The following is a 20,188-nucleotide window of genomic DNA, read 5'->3' on the forward strand; positions in this document are numbered from 1 at the left end:
TGACTTTTAGATATTTAGATTCGTACGTAAAACTTTTTTTAGATGGGTTCTTCTTCCTAAATACGTCGGAGAGATTCAACTCTTCCATCATTAATAACAATTTGTCACGATAGGTTGTTGGTTTCCATTGCGCGCCACCTTTTTTATCAATACGCTCCAAGGTTACATTCCAGTCACCGCCAATAATTACGTTATCGATTTCGGCATTGCTTAGCAATGCCTCATTTAAGCCTTGGATAAAGTTGTTCTGTTGCACCAAGTTATTAGGAGCGTAAATGTTGCAAATAGAAAGTTTTACCTTATGAATAATCAAGTTAATGATTACGATCCTCCCTTCTGGATCGCTGAAATGGCTGGTGACGGATAGATCATAAGAAGAGTTAATCAGAATACAAACTCCTTTCTGACGATTGGTCCCATGGGAGAAAAAGATGCCACCTCCCCATTCATTTTTCCACACTACTTCATCTTTTGGTTCAGAGTATGTTTCTTGTAGGAGATAAAATAAACATTTTTGGCTCTTCAAATAACTGAAAATACTTCTTCTTTTAAGTTGGCTTTTCAAGCCTCTCACGTTCAAAGAAAGTAAACTGCACTTAGATAAATCTAACATGTCGGAGAAAAAAAAACAATATTACATCAACACCTAAAACACAGGTACACAAACAACCCAATAATAGGACGCTAGGCACAAGAACACAAACATAAAGTCTATGAAATCAAGAGGCAATAAAACAACCTATGTACTACCCTTCGAGCAACAGCCTATAAATCGACAGATCCGCTAGATACCGGCATATATGCTAATAGTACACTCTTCAAGAATACAGGATAGTTAATAGCAATAAATGGCATCCTAGAGTTGCTTTACGTCCTCGATGGAAAGCATTTTCCTTGGTCTCCCCGAAGGGGCCGTTTTGATAAATACTTTCCCATCCAACGACCAGAAACTTATAATCTTTCCATCTTTCTTCTTCTGTAGAGCCAAGGACATCATTTCCCTTCTGTAATTAGTCAAGTTTTCATTAATAAAGATGCGGTGGTTCCTTTGTCCGGAGGACAAGGAGCTCGGGAAAATACTTGAGAGGGTTACATTCTTGAGCTGAGTGCGAGCTTTGTATAATTTAGTTTTGTCTTTGTGATTTGCAAATTTAACAATTATTGGCTTTATTCCCTGTTTACGATATAGACGATGCGATATCTCGATCTTTTCAGCCGTCATTTCCACTCCAACTGCCTCAGCCACTTTGCACACAATCTCATCGGTCTGGGCATCGATGTCTTCGGGAATGCCGTGTATTTCTACAGAGTTCTTCCTAGAATATTGCTCAAGCTCTTCAAAGCTTACCTGCAATTCTTCAATGTTTTCCTTCTGTTCCTTGACTGTATTTTTAACCCTGTTTAACTCGATTTCCAGTGACGCTACGTATGTGTTTTGGTCCTTGAGTTCTTTTTGTAGTTTGGTGACTGCGCTGTTACTCTTTGAGATTTCGTGTCGAAGCTCCGCAACCTCCTCAGTCAGTTTGCTATTATCTTTAGCTAATGAAGTAATAGTGCCTTGAATAATGTCGATGGCACCCTGAATATTCTTGAGGAGGTTGTGTATATCCTTTAGATTCGGTTCAGCTTCGCCTAATTCCTCCCGAAGTGGTTCGTTGCAATCAGAAGGAGACGCCATGTTCAATTGGTCACCACGTGGTTGTTTGTGGTCTGGTGAAACAATTTCGTCGCCAGATCCGCGTTCAGCTCGCTTCATACTTCTTAGCAACAATTCTGCGATTCAAGGAAAATGTTTGATGGACTTCCTACGCATTTTTTCTTTCTATCCTGACCGTTTCACGAAGGGCGGTACGGAGCTCAATTACACACGTCCGGCCATGATAGTGGCCCAAGCCTCTCCCTTTGCGGGCTGGATGCTGTTGATTGATTGCTGCTCTTCATGTAGCTAAGACGTAGTTAAAATGATAATGTTCTGATATATGTTTTGTTTCTATTTTTTTTTTTTTTTTTTATTTGTCAATGTTGATTCCAATGCAAAATTAATTCGAAAATGCATGCATAAGTTTCTAAAAACTGATTTGTAACCAGGTGGTTGCATAATAAAATAATATAAAAATGTTACACTGGTTGAAAGGTATTAAAAAGATCTTAATGTCCCAACGTTTCGGCTACTCACATAAGCCTTCTTCAGGCTAGAGGTAATAAAACACAAGCGAAGTGACAAGTTTATTTAAGATCGCGTCGTTGCTAGTAAAAGACGGAATATATAAGAGAGGTAGTTTTTGTCCAATAAAGTCAAGGCCCTGTACTCTTGGGGCAGGTACATGCCGTCATCGCAATTGAGTGGACTTTTGCACGTGTTGATTTCCCATGCTTCCAAAAGGCGTCAGGTTCGCCAACTTGAGCTGGCACGTAATATTGTAGACGATTCCCACGAGATTGTAAATAGTGTTCGGGAAGTGCGATATTCATAAGTTGTCTTTTCAAAATAAAGTGCATTATGAGGACAGAGTGTCCACAGGCAGTTTCTGTGCAGACTAAAACAATCACTCGATCTCTCAAACTATCTTGGCAGAATATTGGGATGTTTTTCATCATAGTCTGCAGTCTGCAAATTTTGCAGACTGCAGACTATGTTCTGCAGATTGATAAAATATTGTAGACTGGCTGTAAGTCATAAAATAATATAAAAAACTATCATTCATATAAGGAGTATAAAAAATAATGCACACCTGAACAAACTGTTAACAGAACTGACAAAATACCAGTTGCTGATACAGAAATGGTAAAAATAAGCTTGGCAGTAGTGTGCCTGTAGGCTCATGAAGGCTCTACTACCCTACAAATTGTCCAATGAAGTAAATTTAACATTACCATTTAAACACAGTCCCCTCAAAATTAGTTTGTGATAGCAATGTGTTCAAAAATAGAGAATAATGCAATGTATGTTGAGTAATTTCTGTTTTTCTTCTTCACCACTTCAATAAGTCAACTACATGTACTTGCAGGTGGAAGTATTTTTGCATTAATTTATTTGCTTGTAAATTTTTTTTATAATTAAGTTTTGTTGTTGTTATATTATCTGCTCCTTTTGAACAAGAGCTTCCATATTTCCACAGGGATTTATTACTTACTTAATGACAGCCCCTCAGGAGATCCGTGGAACAGGTTTCATGTGGCGTGTACTGGAAAATGCCTTGCCCCAGATTAAAGAAGAGATTGAATTTATGAGACCTTGTAACGACAGGAAGGTATAATCTTATAATGACTTGTTTTGCTTCCCTTGCAATGTTCTAGCCTCCTACATCAGTGTTTTTGAGCTTATCATACATTGCTTCCCCTTTCAAGGTTCTTGTTAAGATTTGTAAAAGGAGGTAATAAATAAATTTGCAATAGCAGGTGGATGCCATTTTGTCAATGTCTCCCTGGGAATGATGGAAGCGAGATGGCCTTGGGAAGGATGGAAACCAAAAAGGCAGAGCTTGAAGTCACCATTGTTTTTGATGAAAGAAAATGCTCAAAACAAAGAGCGATTTCTCTACAGGCGATGGATTTTCAATGTGATATTATCTGCTGGATGTTTTTACATTATTTATGGCAAGAACCCTGCCCTTGAACAGACCTGCAAACCGTGGGATTTGTTATTTCCTTTAAAGTGCTAGCTTCTATATGAGATTCAGAAATTAAAAATTTTGTACCAGCATGATAATTATAATGAGGGAGCGAGGGGGTGGGGGGAGGGTTAAGATTTTGAAAATTGTTGTCTTACTCCTTCTCATGATAGTGATGGTAATCGTTAAGACACATGTCTTGTTCCTTAACAGAGTGTGGTAGTGGATGTGCCAAGTCATCATGAAGAGACTTTTGAGGTGAGTGCTCAGTGTAATAAAGTGACGTGCTTAAATCAAACACTTGTTTAAGTGTTGCCCTAGCTTACCTGGTACACGTAGCCTGAGGGGAGGCTGTGGTTTAAAAGAGAGGCATTTTAGGGTCATGCTAGGATTAGGGGGACAGCCCTTGCCATTAGTCTAGAATGAGTCTTGTTCCAAACCCTTTGACGTAGGAGTGTCAACTGTAAGCAAAGTGAAAAGGCTTGAAACTGCCCTGTTTTAAAAGTGGACGTCAGATAAAAGTGTTTTTTGGAAATAACTTGTTGGGAAATAAACAATACCAGTCCAATACTGAAATGCTCAGGTCTCAACTTGCCAACAAGAAACTTTTCTTGTAACTGTTAGAGACAAAGTTTTTCATTTTCATGCAGCCTTATGAATGCTCTTGGTGACGTTTGAAAGGGAAATTAAGCAGCAACAATGACAAACCCAATGAAAATGTCACTGGAGAATCCAAAAGTATGTTCATGATTATTCCAACTGCTCAACTTATACAATGTGGGGGAGGGGGGGACTATTCAGAAACTAAATTTGTAGAAAGGCGTTCATAGTTAACAGAGATCAGAGTTCTATGTTGTTTACTCAAGATATCCACAAAACCTTGAATTTGGTTATATTTTCATGTTGTTGTTTTGCAAAGGAGAGGAAAGAAATGTTCCAAAATGTTAATGCACTTGCAAAGCAATTGTTTTTGTGGAATGTTGTTTTTGTTCATTCCACCAATTGTTTTAAAACTTTGCTAATATGTTCTCATCAATAGCAATATTGGACAGGATCAGAAGGGAGTAATAGAGACGTCACCGTGCAACGTATAACTGAACTGCCAGAACTGAGGCCACGGATTGGCGAACAGGAGGGCAGACAGCACTTTGGAGAGCGATTTAGTCAAGGGAGAGATGTTTATCAGCGATATGGACCAGGACAGTTTAAATCAAGAAGTGGTTACGGTGGAAAGGAATCTTTTAAAAGAGATTTCAAGCCTGATATGTATGGTGAACGAAGAAAAAGAAACTTTAATAACCAAGACAACCACAGACATGTTGGCCAGAAATTTGATGACTGGCTTGACTAGAAGATTTGAACGAAAAGAGGAAACGTTGGGGGCTTTATCAACAGTAGTGAACATCGGCAAATTGACCTGCTGTGAACATCTTTTTATCTTCCAGCAGCTTTATGTGTTTTACGCAGTATTTTCCCAAGTAGTAGAAGTTAAAGGGGCTGCGTCAGTTTTTTTTCTCTTTTCTGTCAGTAAAACTTAGGAAAGCAGATTTTTTTTTCTCACTGACTAATACGGACCTAAGAGTAGTAGTGTAGTTTGCATGGTTTTTGTACTTGACAATAATTTTATTATTGAAGTGCTGAGCATAACCGTCTTATGTTGCATTTTGCTGACTCATTTTTCTCGAAAACTAAGATTATGTGTAAACCAGCGAGGAAAAAAAAACACTGAGCACTGTTCTCTGACAAAATTGAATGCAACACACAAAAATTCAGACACTTTTGAGAAGGATAAAAAATCAGCCGAAAATTTGATATAAGGCGGTTATGCTCTCAGCTTTTCAGATAACAAGTCCTGCCATTTGGTAAGGCAAAAATTGCTGGAAGCTGATCTCTGAGTGAGGTTTTTTGCTTTAAGAATTCAGTAGGAACATTCCTTTTAGTACTTTATGATCAAGCATTTTTCTCACGAGAGAGGGTACATATTTGCAATAATTTGAAGAATAATTTTGGCAAAAAGAAACATCTAAATCTTAGGCTGACATGGCCCCTTTGCATGAAAAGCAATAGCCAGAGTCCTGTCCAATACCTGAACGGTAAAATCACCAAATGAAGGACACGAAGGTAACTTTTGTTATTAATCCATGATTGGATGGTCTTCATTCAAAGCGTAATAAAAAATTGTGTCAGTTGGGATACATCTCATTCATAGGATAAAGATAATTATTTTACCTACATGGTGATCAAAGAATGCAAAGGATTAACCATGTGTAGTCAAAAAACAATTCTTGGATAACTTACAGATCTAGATAGAGAAGTTTGCATTTGCAGATATAAGAATAAAATTGCAGCAATTTCTCCCATGTATTTGTATACTTGATTTCCTTACATTTGCATTTAATCTGCAAGACCTGTACGTTTGTATAGAATCTAACCACAGTTTCCAAAGATGTGAGGCCTCGATCTAGCACAATTTAGATATAATATATCAAACACAAGAAGGTGTGTTTCATCAGATATCCAAACACTGAGAAGTAGGTTGAAAAAACGAGGCGCAGCCGAGTTTTTTTAAACGACTTTGAGGTGTTTGGATATCCGATGAAACACACTTTCGAGTGTTTGATATGGCTTCTCAAATGATCAATAATTCTTGGAGAAATTCAAGGCTAAAGTTGGCAAAATTTTTATGGTAATTAGGATCACATATCCAAACCTTGGTCACGGTAGTGATTTTCTTCGTTTTCTCTTGATGAATTATTAATGAGTTTTAGATGGTAGAATCTTAGTTTACAACTGTTGCTTCAGCACTTCTAAAACTCATCAATAATAATATTCACAAAAAGAAACCAAAGGAAATCACTACTATAAGGTTTGGAAATCTGATCTTAATTATCATACATTTAGTGAGCATTTGCTTTGAATTTCTCCAAGGATTATTCATGGTTTGAGATGGTTATAAGAGTATTTTCATCCGATTTCCAAACGCCTCAAAGTTGGTTAAAAGAGAAACTCAGCTGTGCATTGTTTTTGTTTTGTTTTGGTTTTGTTTTTTGTTGTTGTTGTTTTGTTTTGTTTTTTCCAAGCCGCTTATCAGTGTTTGGAAATTGGATCAAACACTCTTCCATTACATCACATGCAACAGAATTGTACCGTCTAAGTCAGCCTTTACAAGCAGATGCACGAAGCCGCTGTTTGTTACTAGTATTAAAGGCCTGGACCAGTAAGGAGTTGCTGTTCAGTATGTTTGGTCTATCGCAGCATTCTTGTTCCCATTCATGATCAATTCATTTTCAAATGGCCTTCTGGTCATTCGTTACCTGAGGTTTCTTGTGGGTGTAGTTATGTTTATGTATTAAAGTTGCTGGGGTTGCTGTCCAACTATCATACATTGAAATCAAGAGCAATTATTCAATGTGTAATTTATTAAATTAGTACATTAATCTTGATTTATTTTCTACTAAAAAGAACAAAAAGCCTTACTTTCTTACAGTGTTAAATAAAGGGCATTACAATATATTTATTGATGTAAAGTTTTAACTCCACAATAAATCAAGTGTATCTTCACTAGCTATATACCTTACTACAGTCCTTATATATTCTCCATCTTAATTAATCAGATAACAGAATTTTTAATAGAACGTTTGTAGATTGAATATTAATATTTTTCACCAAAGAAATATGCATAGACAGAAGACTTACCAAACTACCTAGGTTTTGTAAAATAACCCATGAAAAATATTCACCATGTTTCTATGAAACAGCTTGACCTGGCTAATCAGTTGGGTACCGCTATCGAACCTGTAGCCTGAAGTTTGATCATTCAGAATTCAACTGCAACTATCAGTAATGTTATGTTTGGTTAATTTTCTTGGTGGACGTATATGTACTGCAGGAAGTGAGGAAGTGAAGTTCCTTTGATGTGTTCTAAATGTTATGTCAGTTTGCTTGAAATGGGTTGAGAATTCAGATCATTCTTTGGATGTGTATTTGCTATTCACAATGTCTTTTGATCTTTTCATTTCACTTCAATACAACCATTCTTTGAATTTTGCCACCCCAGTCTGATCTTTGATTTCTACTCTGAAGCCCATGACTCTTCAAGTTTAAAAAGAGAGTAGTCAAAGTTAAGCTAAAATGAAAAAGTCCCGAAAAATAGACCATTTCTGAGTTGGTTTGAACCTCAATAAGAAAGCGAGGCTAAGTGCAAAGTTTTTGTTGTGAAAATTAGTTTACATTCATATGCAAACAAAACTAATTTTCGTGTGAAAAGTTTTGCACTTAGCCTCGCTTTCATAATGAGGTTCATAGCAACTCGGAAATGGCCTATTACTGTTTAGCAATAGACTGCTTAACCAATAAAGATAACAGCGGTTTCCTCCTAAGGGTGTGGGGTAGAGGAATTAATTTTATAGCGTTAAAAATTTTGACCTGACTGCAGCTTTACTTTCCGACTAAATCTCAATTTCTGAGGTGATCATTAGACCACCTGAACAGGTATCCACAAAAAGGAACCATTTTTTCACTTTCATCTTCTTTCCAATTTCTTGAATTTAGCTTCTGTAAAAAACAAAAGACAGAATTATATTTAAAATTTGTGATAGGCTAGGACTGCCAAAATGTGGCTACAGTATCATGTTCATCAAAAGTTTGTGGTTTTGGCCTATGGGTATTATTTGGGTTGGATCCTATAGGTCCTTTTTTTAGTGGAGAGGGGAGGTGTTAGTTGTGGCAGCTGATTGTTTTTTCCATTATTTTGTGCCTCCCCTTGGGAGAGAGGGGTCCTTGCATCATGTTGTGAACTTGATATTGAACAAGTTGTAATCCTACATGAATTATTCTCAAAAAGCCGGGTGGCAGAAAGCAGAGAGGTAGACCTAGTGGTTGGGGTGGGCATGAGTTACATGAGCTTAGAGTGACTTGAAATTGATGAGAATGCTAAACATCCTCTCCAGTATTCTCTGATGTTATTTCCCTTGCTCTGGCTATCCTTGACTAATAAAAAATGGAAGGAATTGTCCATTACCTAGCCTCTTGGAATATGCATCTAGTCTGTAAGCAGCTTGTTCAAGGCTGGCAACACTTTCCTCTACCTTTTCAATCTGCTCCAGATAAGGCTCTAGGTTTTTATCTAAAAGCAATCATACAAAACCAGACCTCAAGTTGGAAACATTTCATGAGGGACTAGTTGCTGTTTACAGAGTCTAGAAAGCCAGTACTGAAATTACCATCTTCCACAAAACATGGTCAACTTTATACCCTTGGGCCTTTGCGCCAAGCGCCCGATTATTTGTTGTTGAAAATGTACCATTTGGGTATGGCTGGAACCATGACTGAATGAGTGGGGGAGGGAGGGGGGATTAACAGTAAGCTAACACCCCTCCCCCCTTCCCTGTAAGACAATTTACTGTTAGCATTTTCTCTGACAGAAACCACAACCAGCAAAACAAACTTATAATGGTGATCATCTGATAATGAAACCCAAAACCTTAGACCTACTCAGAACAATATCATTATTGTTCTGTTCTTCAGTTTATCTGAGGATTCTTAACATTACAGAAATCAGACAGAGTGTATTTTCAACAAGATCTTACATTGCTTGTCCAGTTCCTCCATGGCTGATATAAGTGCCTGGGCAGTAACGGACATCTCACTGTACTTTGTAACTGTTAATTTATTCAACTTTTCAAGAAGAACGTAGTCCTCCAGAGAGCCTGAAAATATCATTTGAAAATGAGTAAGGTTTAGAGAGGAGGAAGGGGGTGGGGATACATACACTGAACATTGTAACTGTCATTGGGTATCTTATTACTGACTGCAATTTCAATAGAACGTCTAATTTTAAAGGTGCACAGTCCAAATAAGAGCCAGCTGGGTTTATTAATAAGCCTCCTGAGGTCTTTCTTAGCTACAGTTGAGTTCCGATAACTAAAACCCTCACTAACTTTATAATAGAACCTCACGCTAACTCGAATCAAATCGATTTCTCCTGGATTGCCATCATACAGTTACTGTAATTTTTCCCTCGGTAACTAGAACCCTCGATAACTCGAACCTCCTGCTAACTCAAAGCAATTTTTGTTTCCCTTCAGGTCATTTTCATATAATTTTACCCTCGATAACTCGAACCATGTTTGTCTTTTAAACCTGCAGAGTTCGCAGTACCTAGTCTTCTACTCCTGCTTTGCTTTGTTTTGTTTCACATTACATTACCTTTTGATTTGTAACTTAGAAATACAGTATTGTTCCATTTCACTCAACTTCTCGAAAATTAAATTTGATTAAAATTGACACTGTATTATTGAAATACACAGTAAAAACCGTTTCTTCCCTTATTTCTGGTCATTTGTTCTCAACTCCCGACAACTCAAACCTTTTTCAATTTCCATTGAAGGTTGACGAGTTATCAGGAGTCGCCTGTAAATCCCTAAGAATGAAGCATGTTTAAATAGTATTTAACTCCATACACTGCTGGGAAAAGAGACGAACTGACTATATATCATTACAAAAGATAAGAAACGTTGCTTCATGCAGTAGCTTATTAGAAGACGTATATGTATTTACTCTGTATAGTAGCTGTCCAAACATTCATGTGTGCTGTGTAAGTGTTGATGTAACATGTGTTAGCAGTATTATAAATATTTCTATTTCCCCCTATTTTATTTAACTGCACTGAGGTAATGGCCAACACGAAAGCCTTGCTCCTTTGACCACTACGCACTTCTTCCGTAGAATGTAAAATCACTAAATAAATTGCTCTGCACGTTTAATTTTTCTTCTTCCAATAAAATAGATTGTATTTCGTTGTAATAAGTATGAATAAAATTGAATTGAATAGCTTGTTAACATTCTTTTTGAGAAAATAAATAAAAATTAAGCTTAAGCTTCTAAGGGTTAAGCTTTTAAATGCTTTCATAATCACTTAATACATCAGTTATATGCACTCTTAGCACACCTGATTCTCAGTCAACCTTTTCATTAACTTACCAGCTAATTCCCCTCTCAAATACTCGGTTAGCTTTCCGAACGCTTCTCTACAGCACTCCTTCAAAGACATCACTTCTCCTGGGGTGATGTTTGGCTTGTCCATGCTAGCGGTACCTTGTAACACCGCCTCAGAGGGGTCTTGTTCTAAACCTCCAGATGTTTCTTTCTCGCTGCTCATAGCTTCTTCTTGTTGGATCGAACTTTGCTGTACATTTCCTTCTGTCGTCTCCGCCATATTGGAACTATTTTGAACCCAGGCCCTTCTCCAACTCGTCTTCTGTGAGCCACAGAGCACCCAAGCTGTTGTTGGGTGAGTGTTTGCAAAATGCTTAGTTTGCAAAGTTCGGTTTGTAAATTTTGACGAACGCTAAGAGGCGTATATTGATAATCAGAAAATATGGCACTTAGTGATATTGTTCATAGCTTTGGAGAAATTTAAAATGCTGATCACACCATTAACCCATTAAACGGGTGAAATGGGTGAAAGACCTCCAATTAGGCTTTCAACTATGTGAGACAGGAAGCAGTTCCAATTTCTCAATATTTGGAACAAAAAAAGTCAGGTGTCAGTGTAGACTGCTAACTGGCTCTTTCTAGATTTTAGCACAAAATCCAGAGAGAGACAAGCTTGATCTGAGTATCCGCTCCGAAATAGTTGATATTCAGGTTAGACAAGCTTGGCTACTAGGGCCACGTTTGATTTCTTGATCACATGATCAACAAAACAGGTGCATGGAATAAATCCCTTAGTGATTCTTGGTCTCATTTTAAATTCTCCTTTGTTCATAGAAGGTAGAACAAGGAAATTTGTTAGGAGAATCTAGCAGTCTATCAGGTGTCACTTAGGGCTTTTTTTCCATACACCCTGCCTTCAACTCACCCACACAACTATCTAACAAATGAAGGTATTGCTTTGTACTGTATTAACAATTTAGCAAACAGACCACCTTGGCAAGCAACTCTAAACCACTCTATTTTTAATATGAATATTTTTATACAATAAGTTACAACTATATTTCTTACTAAATATGGGGGAAAATGAACCTCAGTTTTCTCACAAAACATACAACTGCCTTTTTCCTATACAAAGGCTGACAATAAAATAATACCTGCCAATAATTCTGACTTATATTATGTAGCAGGTGACGCCAAAAGGATTTCCCCTGAAATATGCAGGCACAATCTTTCCCTTGATTGTATTGGCAATAACTACTTTCTTACTCTCCAGATCTAGTCAAAAGAGCTACAAAGAAATATATCCGACAAATTTTCCAGAATTTTCAAATTAGGCAAATTCCCCATTTTCGTCTTTTGCCAAAATTTTCATCTGGTCTATAAATACTTACTTAAATTTTCTCCATTCTTCGAATCCTGAAATTGAGAGGAAGGGTTATAAAGTGAGGTTTACAGGCAAACAACCCTAAAATGTGTACTTTTTTATTCCCCTGCCAAAGACTCATACTTTCATTTTTGAAATTTTCAATTTTTCAATTTCTGACTTCATATTATCTCTACTGCAATATAGCAATAAAAAAAATCCAAAAAAAGTTCTGATGTTGTTTTACTTGCGTTTGATACAAGATCTTTCTTCAACCCAAAAAACTGTAGCAAACCACCTTTTAAGACTATTTTCCAAAACAAGGTCTTACATATCAGCTCAGTCTCCATGGTATGGAAATGACTATTTTATATACATTTTGTAATTATGATGGGATTTTTAACAATAAGATTAACTAATATGAAATTAGTCTATTTTTAGCATATAACAAAAACTCTAATATCTGACTTGACAAAAATTTAAGCCTTCTAAAATATCTAAACATACATGTAATTTTGTATATGTGTTTATGAGTTCACACAGTTTAACTGAAAAAAATTCCATTATTTTGATTATTTTGATGCATAAAAAATGCTCCAAGAGCTAGAATTGCATCAAATGGTATTGGCTATCATCAAGCTTCTTTGTCAGGAGAACATCGAGTCGTGAAGTGTTTCCATTCGGAACATCTGGTCTTGCTCTTTCACCTGTCAACAAAAATATGCCACTCTTCATAAAACCAAACAGAATATTAGTTAACCTCAATAAAAGATCTTATTCCTTAACTAAAGCCTCCTCTGCCGATGGAGGAGAGGAAGAAGAAAAATTACTTAATAACAAGTGGAATACTGGTTAAGACAACAAAGTAATAATAATCATTACTGTGGGTGGGGGGGGGGGGGTACTCCCTAAAATGGACAAGGGGAGGCTCCGTCCAAAAGGGGAAACCTTTTTCAGGCTGGAAGAGGAGGGGAGTATTCCCTATAATGGACCATGAGAGGCTCCACCCAAAAATGTCACCTTTTTCAGGCTGAAGATTAAGAAAAGGGTAGGGATTTTACAAGCTGAAGTATAGATTTATTAGGTAAAGGGTAGGAAAAGCTATCATTTAGGTTTTCAAAAGGTCTTCTAAAATATCTCAAATAGGTAGCCCACCAAAAACGGATGGAGTTTTCCACTGCAGGTACATGTGAAATGGCAACCATTTTCTATAAGCGTATGTGAAAGGCTCACCTCTGCTATCAAAAAATGGTACATAAAAGGGTAAAGGTTTAAACCTCTCGGTTGAGTCTGTTTTCTTAACATTAATTATTAAAGAAAGAACAATTTTTACATTTTTCATTTATTCTCTCCTACCTTCAAAACTTTCATTTCTTCATAATCAGGATCATCTGTTGGCAGCTCATGTCTGCATAATGGACAAGTGTTGGTCTGGGGAGAAATTTATACACAAAAATGAGGATGGTGTTATCTTCTCGTTTGCAGTGTAAACCATTCTCACAAGGAATGTGAAGTGAAAATTAGGCTTGGTTATTTTATTGAGTGACCCAATAAATAGCCCATACAAATAAAAAAAAATAATAACATTTGGCAGAGCTGGTTATGGATGGACCTCTCCTCAACCCAGTGGGAAGGACAGCATTGCTCAGCTTAATCTTTCAAACCCCAAATCAAAATGCATATTCCCAGATGTCACCATTCTCCTTATTCCTCTTATGGAACTAACTAGAGTATCTTTAATGATCATTTAAGCCAACTGTAGCAACAGCAGAATGCCCATGGCAACAAAATTTTGTTTTGGAATAACACACAGCACAGGGCAAGCGAGATAAATATTCAAGGACATGTAGATCACATGGCAACCATCTTTTTAATACTACTCAAGGATAGTGGTACAACAAGAAAATATTGGTGTCACTTAACCACATGGCAAACAATTTTCATGTATGTTTGCAGTTTCTTGCTAAACCATCCCTGAATGAAAAGTTTATGTAAAGGTAAAACATAAAATTATAATATCTCACTTGCACAACAGCACTTAAAAATGACTAGACAAGAGGCAAGGATGAAAACAGAGGTATCATTAACTAAAGGTTTGGGCAGAAGGCAAATTGGCTTTTCATGAACGTAAATTCACCCGTTGCATTTAACTTCTCAGCCAATTTGTTTTTTGTTTCTGTTTTCTTTCTGAATCAATAAAAGGTCATATCCTATCCAAGTGTGCTAACCTCCCACCCACCCATGAATGGTTGCTAAATATATGTAACTACCTTTGATAACCACGGAAGAATACAGTTCTGATGGAACATATGATCACAAGGCAGCTGCTTGACTTCATCGCCAATCTAATAAACAGTAATAATCAACATAGTTAGGTCTCTAAAAAAATTAATATCGCCAGACTGTGCATAGTTTCCTTAACAGCAGAGTTCAGATGACTTGTCAATTCAAAACAACAAAATTCTCTTATTTTTTCTCTTTTCTCCAAGAATTATTAACGCTATGAAATAGATGATAATTTAAAGCCACTTACTTTAAATTCCACTTGACAAATTGGACACGTACAACCTTGAGCTGAAAGTAATAAAAACTATTCATTTAATTAATTACAAACCCAAAACTTAGTTTGTTAAAAGTGCACTCTCTGTTGTGCTGTTAAAACTTAACAAAGTTTTTTAACCTGTTTTGATAATGATGATAGTGATGACGATGGCAGTGATGATGATGATGATGATGATGACGATGATGATGATGATGGCGATGATGATGTTAAAGGTAAAATATGGAAAGTGATGGTTATAAACAGTGATATACAGGGATTTTCTATATTGTATCATGGCTTATTATTATTCAATAATAATTAACTAACCAATATGCTCTGCAGTTATGGTCACATTTGGCAACGCTTCAACAACATCCTTAGAAGCTGGTGGTGCTTGAATTATATCAAATGCAGCCCTGAATGATATTCAGAATAAAAAAAAAACATTTTATTTATAATTATAAAATAGCCAGGGTCAAGCAAGCACTGTGATTGGTCAAACTGAGTTCTGTATAACTCCACAATGCACGAAGCATACGTATGGTGCGTACATTATAATTGTACATATGCACGGAGCACACGTCAGAGTTTTTGTCTGTGAAAAATCTGAGAAATTCAGAGACAGAATGCACTGTCACTCCAGGGATTCGCAAAGAACAGTCTCTTGTACTGATGTTTCCAGACTTTTAATCAACTTCAACTTGTCTCTCAACACCTTAAAACTTAAACTTGACTTGGAGTTAACTTCTTGAACTTGCTCACGATGTGACGAAAAACTAAAACAGTCTGACTTTTTACTTGATTGCGCTATCGCGTGCCCTGTCGTGATCGTGTCATGATCGGCAAGAGCGTGCGCTATTGGATTCACACTTGTCTGAGGAGTTGCGATTGTTTATATTTTATAAAAGAAATAAAAACTTGTTCCTTGTGCATTGTTGAGTTATATAAGCACTTGGGAATTTTTAAGAACACTCGAGAAGTGGCTCGTGCCTCTCTGCACTCCGCGTGCTTATATAACTCAACAATGCACTTGGCACGTTTTTTATTTCTTTAATAAGTGGTCACCAACTCCCAACAGAGAATACCGGTATATTATATATCCAGGTCCAGGTCCAGGTTATGTTTAAGCGTCATTGTCTGAGAAAGTGTTCCAGGGGCCAAAACTTGTGGTCAACCGATTTGGCTGAAACTTGGCACAGAAGTTGGTTGCCATGAAGATATTTCAAAAGCCAATTTGGCTCACTTCTCTGACTTTAAGTTTTAGAGTTTCAGGGGGGGTCTCATTTTTTGCCCTTTGAGCATAAAAAATCCAGCCTTTCAGGGGTCATTTTGAAAGTGCCATAAAACCCAACTGGGCTGCCAAATGAATTTGACTATGAATATTACTATAATAGAGCTTTCATTTCATGCATGTAACTTTGCCCTCAAGGTATTGGACAGAGAGGACCCTGGGGCTAGAGTTTGGCCAAAATTAATGTCAAAATTACAACTCAAAATTGCCATTTTTCCAAAAATCAGTGTATCTACCTGCCTTCTTGCATAACATCCGTACCTAAACCATTATTTACTTTAGTGACCCAATTATCAAAATCAGTTGAGAAAAATTTGGCTTATCACGGTTTGTTGAATTTTTGTCACAAACACTCCATGCCTCTATAAGGTCATGCAAAATGGAATTTTGAGCATAATTCATGCCATAAACAAACCAAATTGTTGACATGAAGCCCTCATTCTGTATTTGGTCAGTGAAAATGAATTGTTAAAGCCAAATCAGTTTAACTGTTTAGAAATACTCTGATTCTTACCTTACAATGAATGATTTTCCAGTAATCAGAGACCGATGTATGCGCAAAGGATTTTGGGATCGCCAGGGGGCAAACATTGCTAGTCGCTAGAAAGAAATGTATGGCGATAAGTTGTTTCTTTGTCAAAAGCAGTGGTTTTGGACAAAGAGTAACGCATTTTCGCCGTGATTTTGTGAGAAGCGGAGGTGACTAATGTTTGTGCGTGGAAATTGTAAGTTTTTGTGTGGTTGATGCAATAAAATCTATCGATAAACACTCTTGCGTAAGGTTGATTGTGAAATCTACTGAATCTACATCAAGTTATTGTATTGAAAAAGTACAAACTTAGGCAGCTTAGGTGTAAATTTCAGGGGATTGACTCAATAAAGCCTTTTCAGTTGTAATTATGTGTGTCGATAATTGTCTAATCATTCTGTGGCGTAATCAAAACACAGGAGAAAAATAATAACTAAAGCTCCCACTACACAAACCTCACTACAGAGCGGATCGATATCGGCGAAGCGATATTAACAAAAACACAAACGGACTAAAGAGGTCCTCAATTTAACGCATTGCATAGCTTTCAAATAAGCTACAATGATAAAGAAAGGATCAAAAGACAGATAGCCGTGATAAGAAACCCGACATCTAGCGACAAAAGCAAATAGCCGGGCTCAGCATCACAAAAGCCGCAAGATACACGTACACCGTTCAAATCCTATCCTTTTAATACAGTGATAAAAAGAGAGGCTATACTGTCACCGGATGCACTGAAATGGGCCATACCAAACCTGAACCAAATGCCACAAAGTACATAAGAACGGCAGTCGCTTAACAGAAACAACAAGAGTTCTAATAAACGATACGCATAACCCAGAAATGACCTTTGAGATCAAAATACAAAACACGCGACAGTGACCATCACGCAAATCCTCCAAACCATAAATAGCATTTAATAAGAAGAAAATCAAGCTCTTAAAGAAAATTTTCGGGGGACACCGCTCTTTTCATAAATAAGAGGGTGTTCTCAAGAAGATATACCCGCGAGGGCAAAACTGAAACACGCACGTGAGCGCGAAGGCTTGTCAATCCTATATTTATACACCTCATACAGCACAGTGATCACCGCCTGGCATAGGTTGTTAATATGGACTGTTAATATCAGCTCACATACAATTACAACTGAAAAGGCTTTATTGAGTCAATCCCCTCAAATAAATACCTACGTTTGTATTATTTCGAGACTATTGGTCACCATTACTTGATGTAGATTCAGTAGATTTCACAATCAACATTTCGCATTTATCGATAGATTTCATCCCAGTTATAACACAAAATTTTACAATTTCCACGCACCAACATTAGTCACCTCCGCTTCTCACAAAATCATGGCGAAAATGCGTTATTTTTTGCCCGAAATCACTGCTTTTGACGAAGAAACAACTTTATGCCATACATTTCTTTCTAGCGACAAGCAATGTTTGCCCCCTGGCGATCCCAGAATCCTGTGCGCATAACATAGGTATCTGATTACTGGAAAATCATTCATTGCTCTTAAAGGCCTTTGATTAGCACAACAAATACCCTGATTTAGCAAAACAAGGGTTAATTTGTACTTTGAAAACCTAGTACCCATCAAACAGCACAAATGATGAAGGCCTTACCTCGATATAACGATCTTTCTAAACGATGCTTGAATTTTCATTGATTAATATTCAGTTCCAAGTCATAATTCTTCTCTGTTGCTCCAAGCATGGAAAGTCGCTATATTTTGTCAGGCCTGATTTTTATTATGATTACAAGATAAAGTTAGCTTAATGAACTGACGTTCGTTAGCATATAATTTATGTCTGTTAACAGCCTGAACAGTTCTTGTAGATACCTACCAGTAAAGGAGCATAGCCATGCATACATAGATATATACGTAGAGATATACAAGCTGCAGTTTATAGCAGTGTCGATGTGACCCGTTACCTCAGAGTCCTCTAGAGCGGAGTAAATGAAACCATCCGTCAAGAAGGAATGCACAGTTAGGAGAGCTCGATAGTAAAACAAAAAACTTGTGTTGCTAAATGCCATAACCAAACGAGGCCAGGGCATTGAGATGATGCAAAATCAACTGGCCCGCCATTTTGGACATGGGAGCCTGAGAGTGGGGACTGGACCGAGGTTACGTTCTTCTTCCGTTTCGCGGGTATGTTTTATCAGGTGTAAGAAATTCAAGGGTAATTTCACGATGGCACTTTGTTCCTTTGGAGGGGTAAGTAATCAGTGCGGTGCCACCGCATGTGCTCCGCACGAAACAGGAATGGTTCCTTTATTATCCTGTGAGAATGAGATGACTGAATGGTTGAAGGAAAAGTACAAGGGGTCAGGTGCGTCCAGGGCAAGAGGAACACCTGGTCATACCAAAGCAGCAGGTGATGCAAAATATCTGTTAGGGATCATACACGCGCACAAATGGCTTTTATCGCGTTCTAGTGGACTCTTTTCTATTGAAGAGAGACCACGATATTTTACGATATTGTCGTCTCAAATTGTTTGTTTATGACTGATTAAAGATTTCCCGAGGTAATTTACCTGATTCATACGAAGAGAAACAAACATTCAACAAATTGTTCACAAGAAGGGCAAAGGGGTTGACTAAAACCCTAACTTTGAAAGGTAAGAGCGCAGTTATTTTATCGCAACAATCTCTATGATCAAAAACAACGATAAGAATAACTTGAAGTCGAAGGCTGTTTTTCGTCTGCTCGCTCTGTTTGTTTACATTCAGCGTTACCTGTTCAGACGCTTATCACGCAATCACAATTCCAGCGGATCCTATATTTGCCAGTTTCGTCTAAGATAAGAGAACTCTTTGCAAACATGCTGCATCGAAGCTTTTCGATGAAATTGACATTTTGAGCGAGAAAATGTCTTGTTTCACGGATAACTTTCTTGGTAACAAAAATTATTCGGATACATTTTTTAATTACTTTTGATTAGTTATTTTAGTATGTAAATAGAGGCGGTATAATTTTAGGAATCTTATACCCAGTTTAAAACCTATCTCAGATTTATCGTTGTATTCTGATACTCAACTAATTGATTAAACATTTTTTCTACAAAAAAGATGAATCACGATAAAAAGAAACTACATTCGATTTTGAGACGGTATTACGACTTGCTAATGACACCATGACATACGTACAGAATGTTTTCCCGCGCCATATATGGACACTCTGCTTGGCATCGTTAAGAAGTCCTTATATTGTCTCAAAATCTACCGAATTAGTTTGTGTTATGCGATAAAAGCCATTTGTGCGCGTGTATGATCCCTAACAGATATTTTGAATCACCTGCTGCTTTGGTATGACCAGGTCTTCCTCTTGCCCCGGACGCACCTGACCCCCTGTACTTTTCCTTCAACCATTCAGTCATATCATTCTCGCAGGATAATAAAGGAACCATTCCTGTTTCATGCGGAGCACATGCGGTGGCACCGCACTGATCACTTACCCCTCCAAAGGAACAAAGTGCCATCGTGAAATTACCCTTGAATTTCTTACACCTGATAAAACATACCCGCGAAACGGAAACGAAAAGCTTCGATGCAGCATGTTTGCAAAGAGTTCTCTTATCTTAGACGAAACTGGCAAATATAGGAAAGCGGTAGGGTTTCCGCTGGAATTGTGATTGCGTGATAAGCGTCTGAACAGGTAATGCTGAATGTAAACAAACATAGCGAGCAGACGAAAAACAGCCTTCGACTTCAAGTTATTCTTATCGTTGTTTTTGATCATAGAGATTGTGGCGATAAAATAACTGCGCTCTTACCTTTCAAAGTTAGGGTTTTAGTCAACCCCTTTGCCCTTCCTGTGAACAATTTGTTGAATGTTTGTTTCTCTTCGTAAGAATCAAGTAAATTACCTCGGGAAATCTTTAATCAGTCATAAACAAACAATTTGAG

The 20,188-nt window shown here is 37.3% G+C and overlaps 4 protein-coding genes across 5 annotated transcripts in view; 1 reads left to right on the top strand and 3 right to left on the bottom strand.

Moving 5' to 3' along the window:
* The window catches only part of LOC146450483 (nucleolar RNA helicase 2-like), a 30,428-nt gene extending 22,766 nt beyond the window's left edge, over positions 1–7,662 (top strand). For both annotated transcript variants that reach the window (XM_085100371.1, XM_085100370.1), the window contains 3 exons: positions 3,120–3,251; positions 3,825–3,869; positions 4,651–7,662. In XM_085100371.1, the coding sequence (XP_084956497.1) occupies positions 3,120–3,251; positions 3,825–3,869; positions 4,651–4,962 (489 nt within the window). In that variant the 3' untranslated portion in view covers positions 4,963–7,662. The remainder of the gene's footprint in view (positions 1–3,119; positions 3,252–3,824; positions 3,870–4,650) is intronic.
* Positions 414–1,895, bottom strand: LOC146450485 (uncharacterized). The gene has a single exon (XM_085100362.1). The coding sequence runs from the start codon at positions 1,754–1,756 to the stop codon at positions 857–859; it is 900 nt and encodes a 299-aa protein (XP_084956488.1). The 5' UTR covers positions 1,757–1,895; the 3' UTR covers positions 414–856.
* Positions 6,652–10,868, bottom strand: LOC146450486 (biogenesis of lysosome-related organelles complex 1 subunit 2-like). Its single transcript, XM_085100372.1, has 4 exons — positions 10,593–10,868; positions 9,200–9,319; positions 8,632–8,736; positions 6,652–8,165 (listed from the first exon to the last, which is right to left on the bottom strand). The coding sequence occupies exons 1-4, from the start codon at positions 10,825–10,827 to the stop codon at positions 8,134–8,136; spliced, it is 492 nt and encodes a 163-aa protein (XP_084956498.1). The 5' UTR covers positions 10,828–10,868; the 3' UTR covers positions 6,652–8,133.
* A 681-nt stretch (positions 10,869–11,549) lies between these two features.
* On the bottom strand, positions 11,550–14,897 carry LOC146450487 (E3 ubiquitin-protein ligase RNF181-like). Its single transcript, XM_085100359.1, has 5 exons — positions 14,780–14,897; positions 14,444–14,484; positions 14,181–14,255; positions 13,267–13,341; positions 11,550–12,617 (listed from the first exon to the last, which is right to left on the bottom strand). Exons 3-5 carry the CDS (start codon positions 14,217–14,219, stop codon positions 12,558–12,560), a joined length of 174 nt encoding a protein of 57 aa, XP_084956485.1. The 5' UTR covers positions 14,220–14,255; positions 14,444–14,484; positions 14,780–14,897; the 3' UTR covers positions 11,550–12,557.
* Positions 14,898–20,188: the final 5,291 nt, after the last annotated feature.

This window comes from Pavona decussata, unplaced genomic scaffold, assembly GCF_977016875.1.
Source record: "Pavona decussata unplaced genomic scaffold, jaPavDecu1.1 SCAFFOLD_464, whole genome shotgun sequence".
Classification (NCBI taxonomy): Eukaryota; Metazoa; Cnidaria; class Anthozoa; order Scleractinia; family Agariciidae; genus Pavona; species Pavona decussata.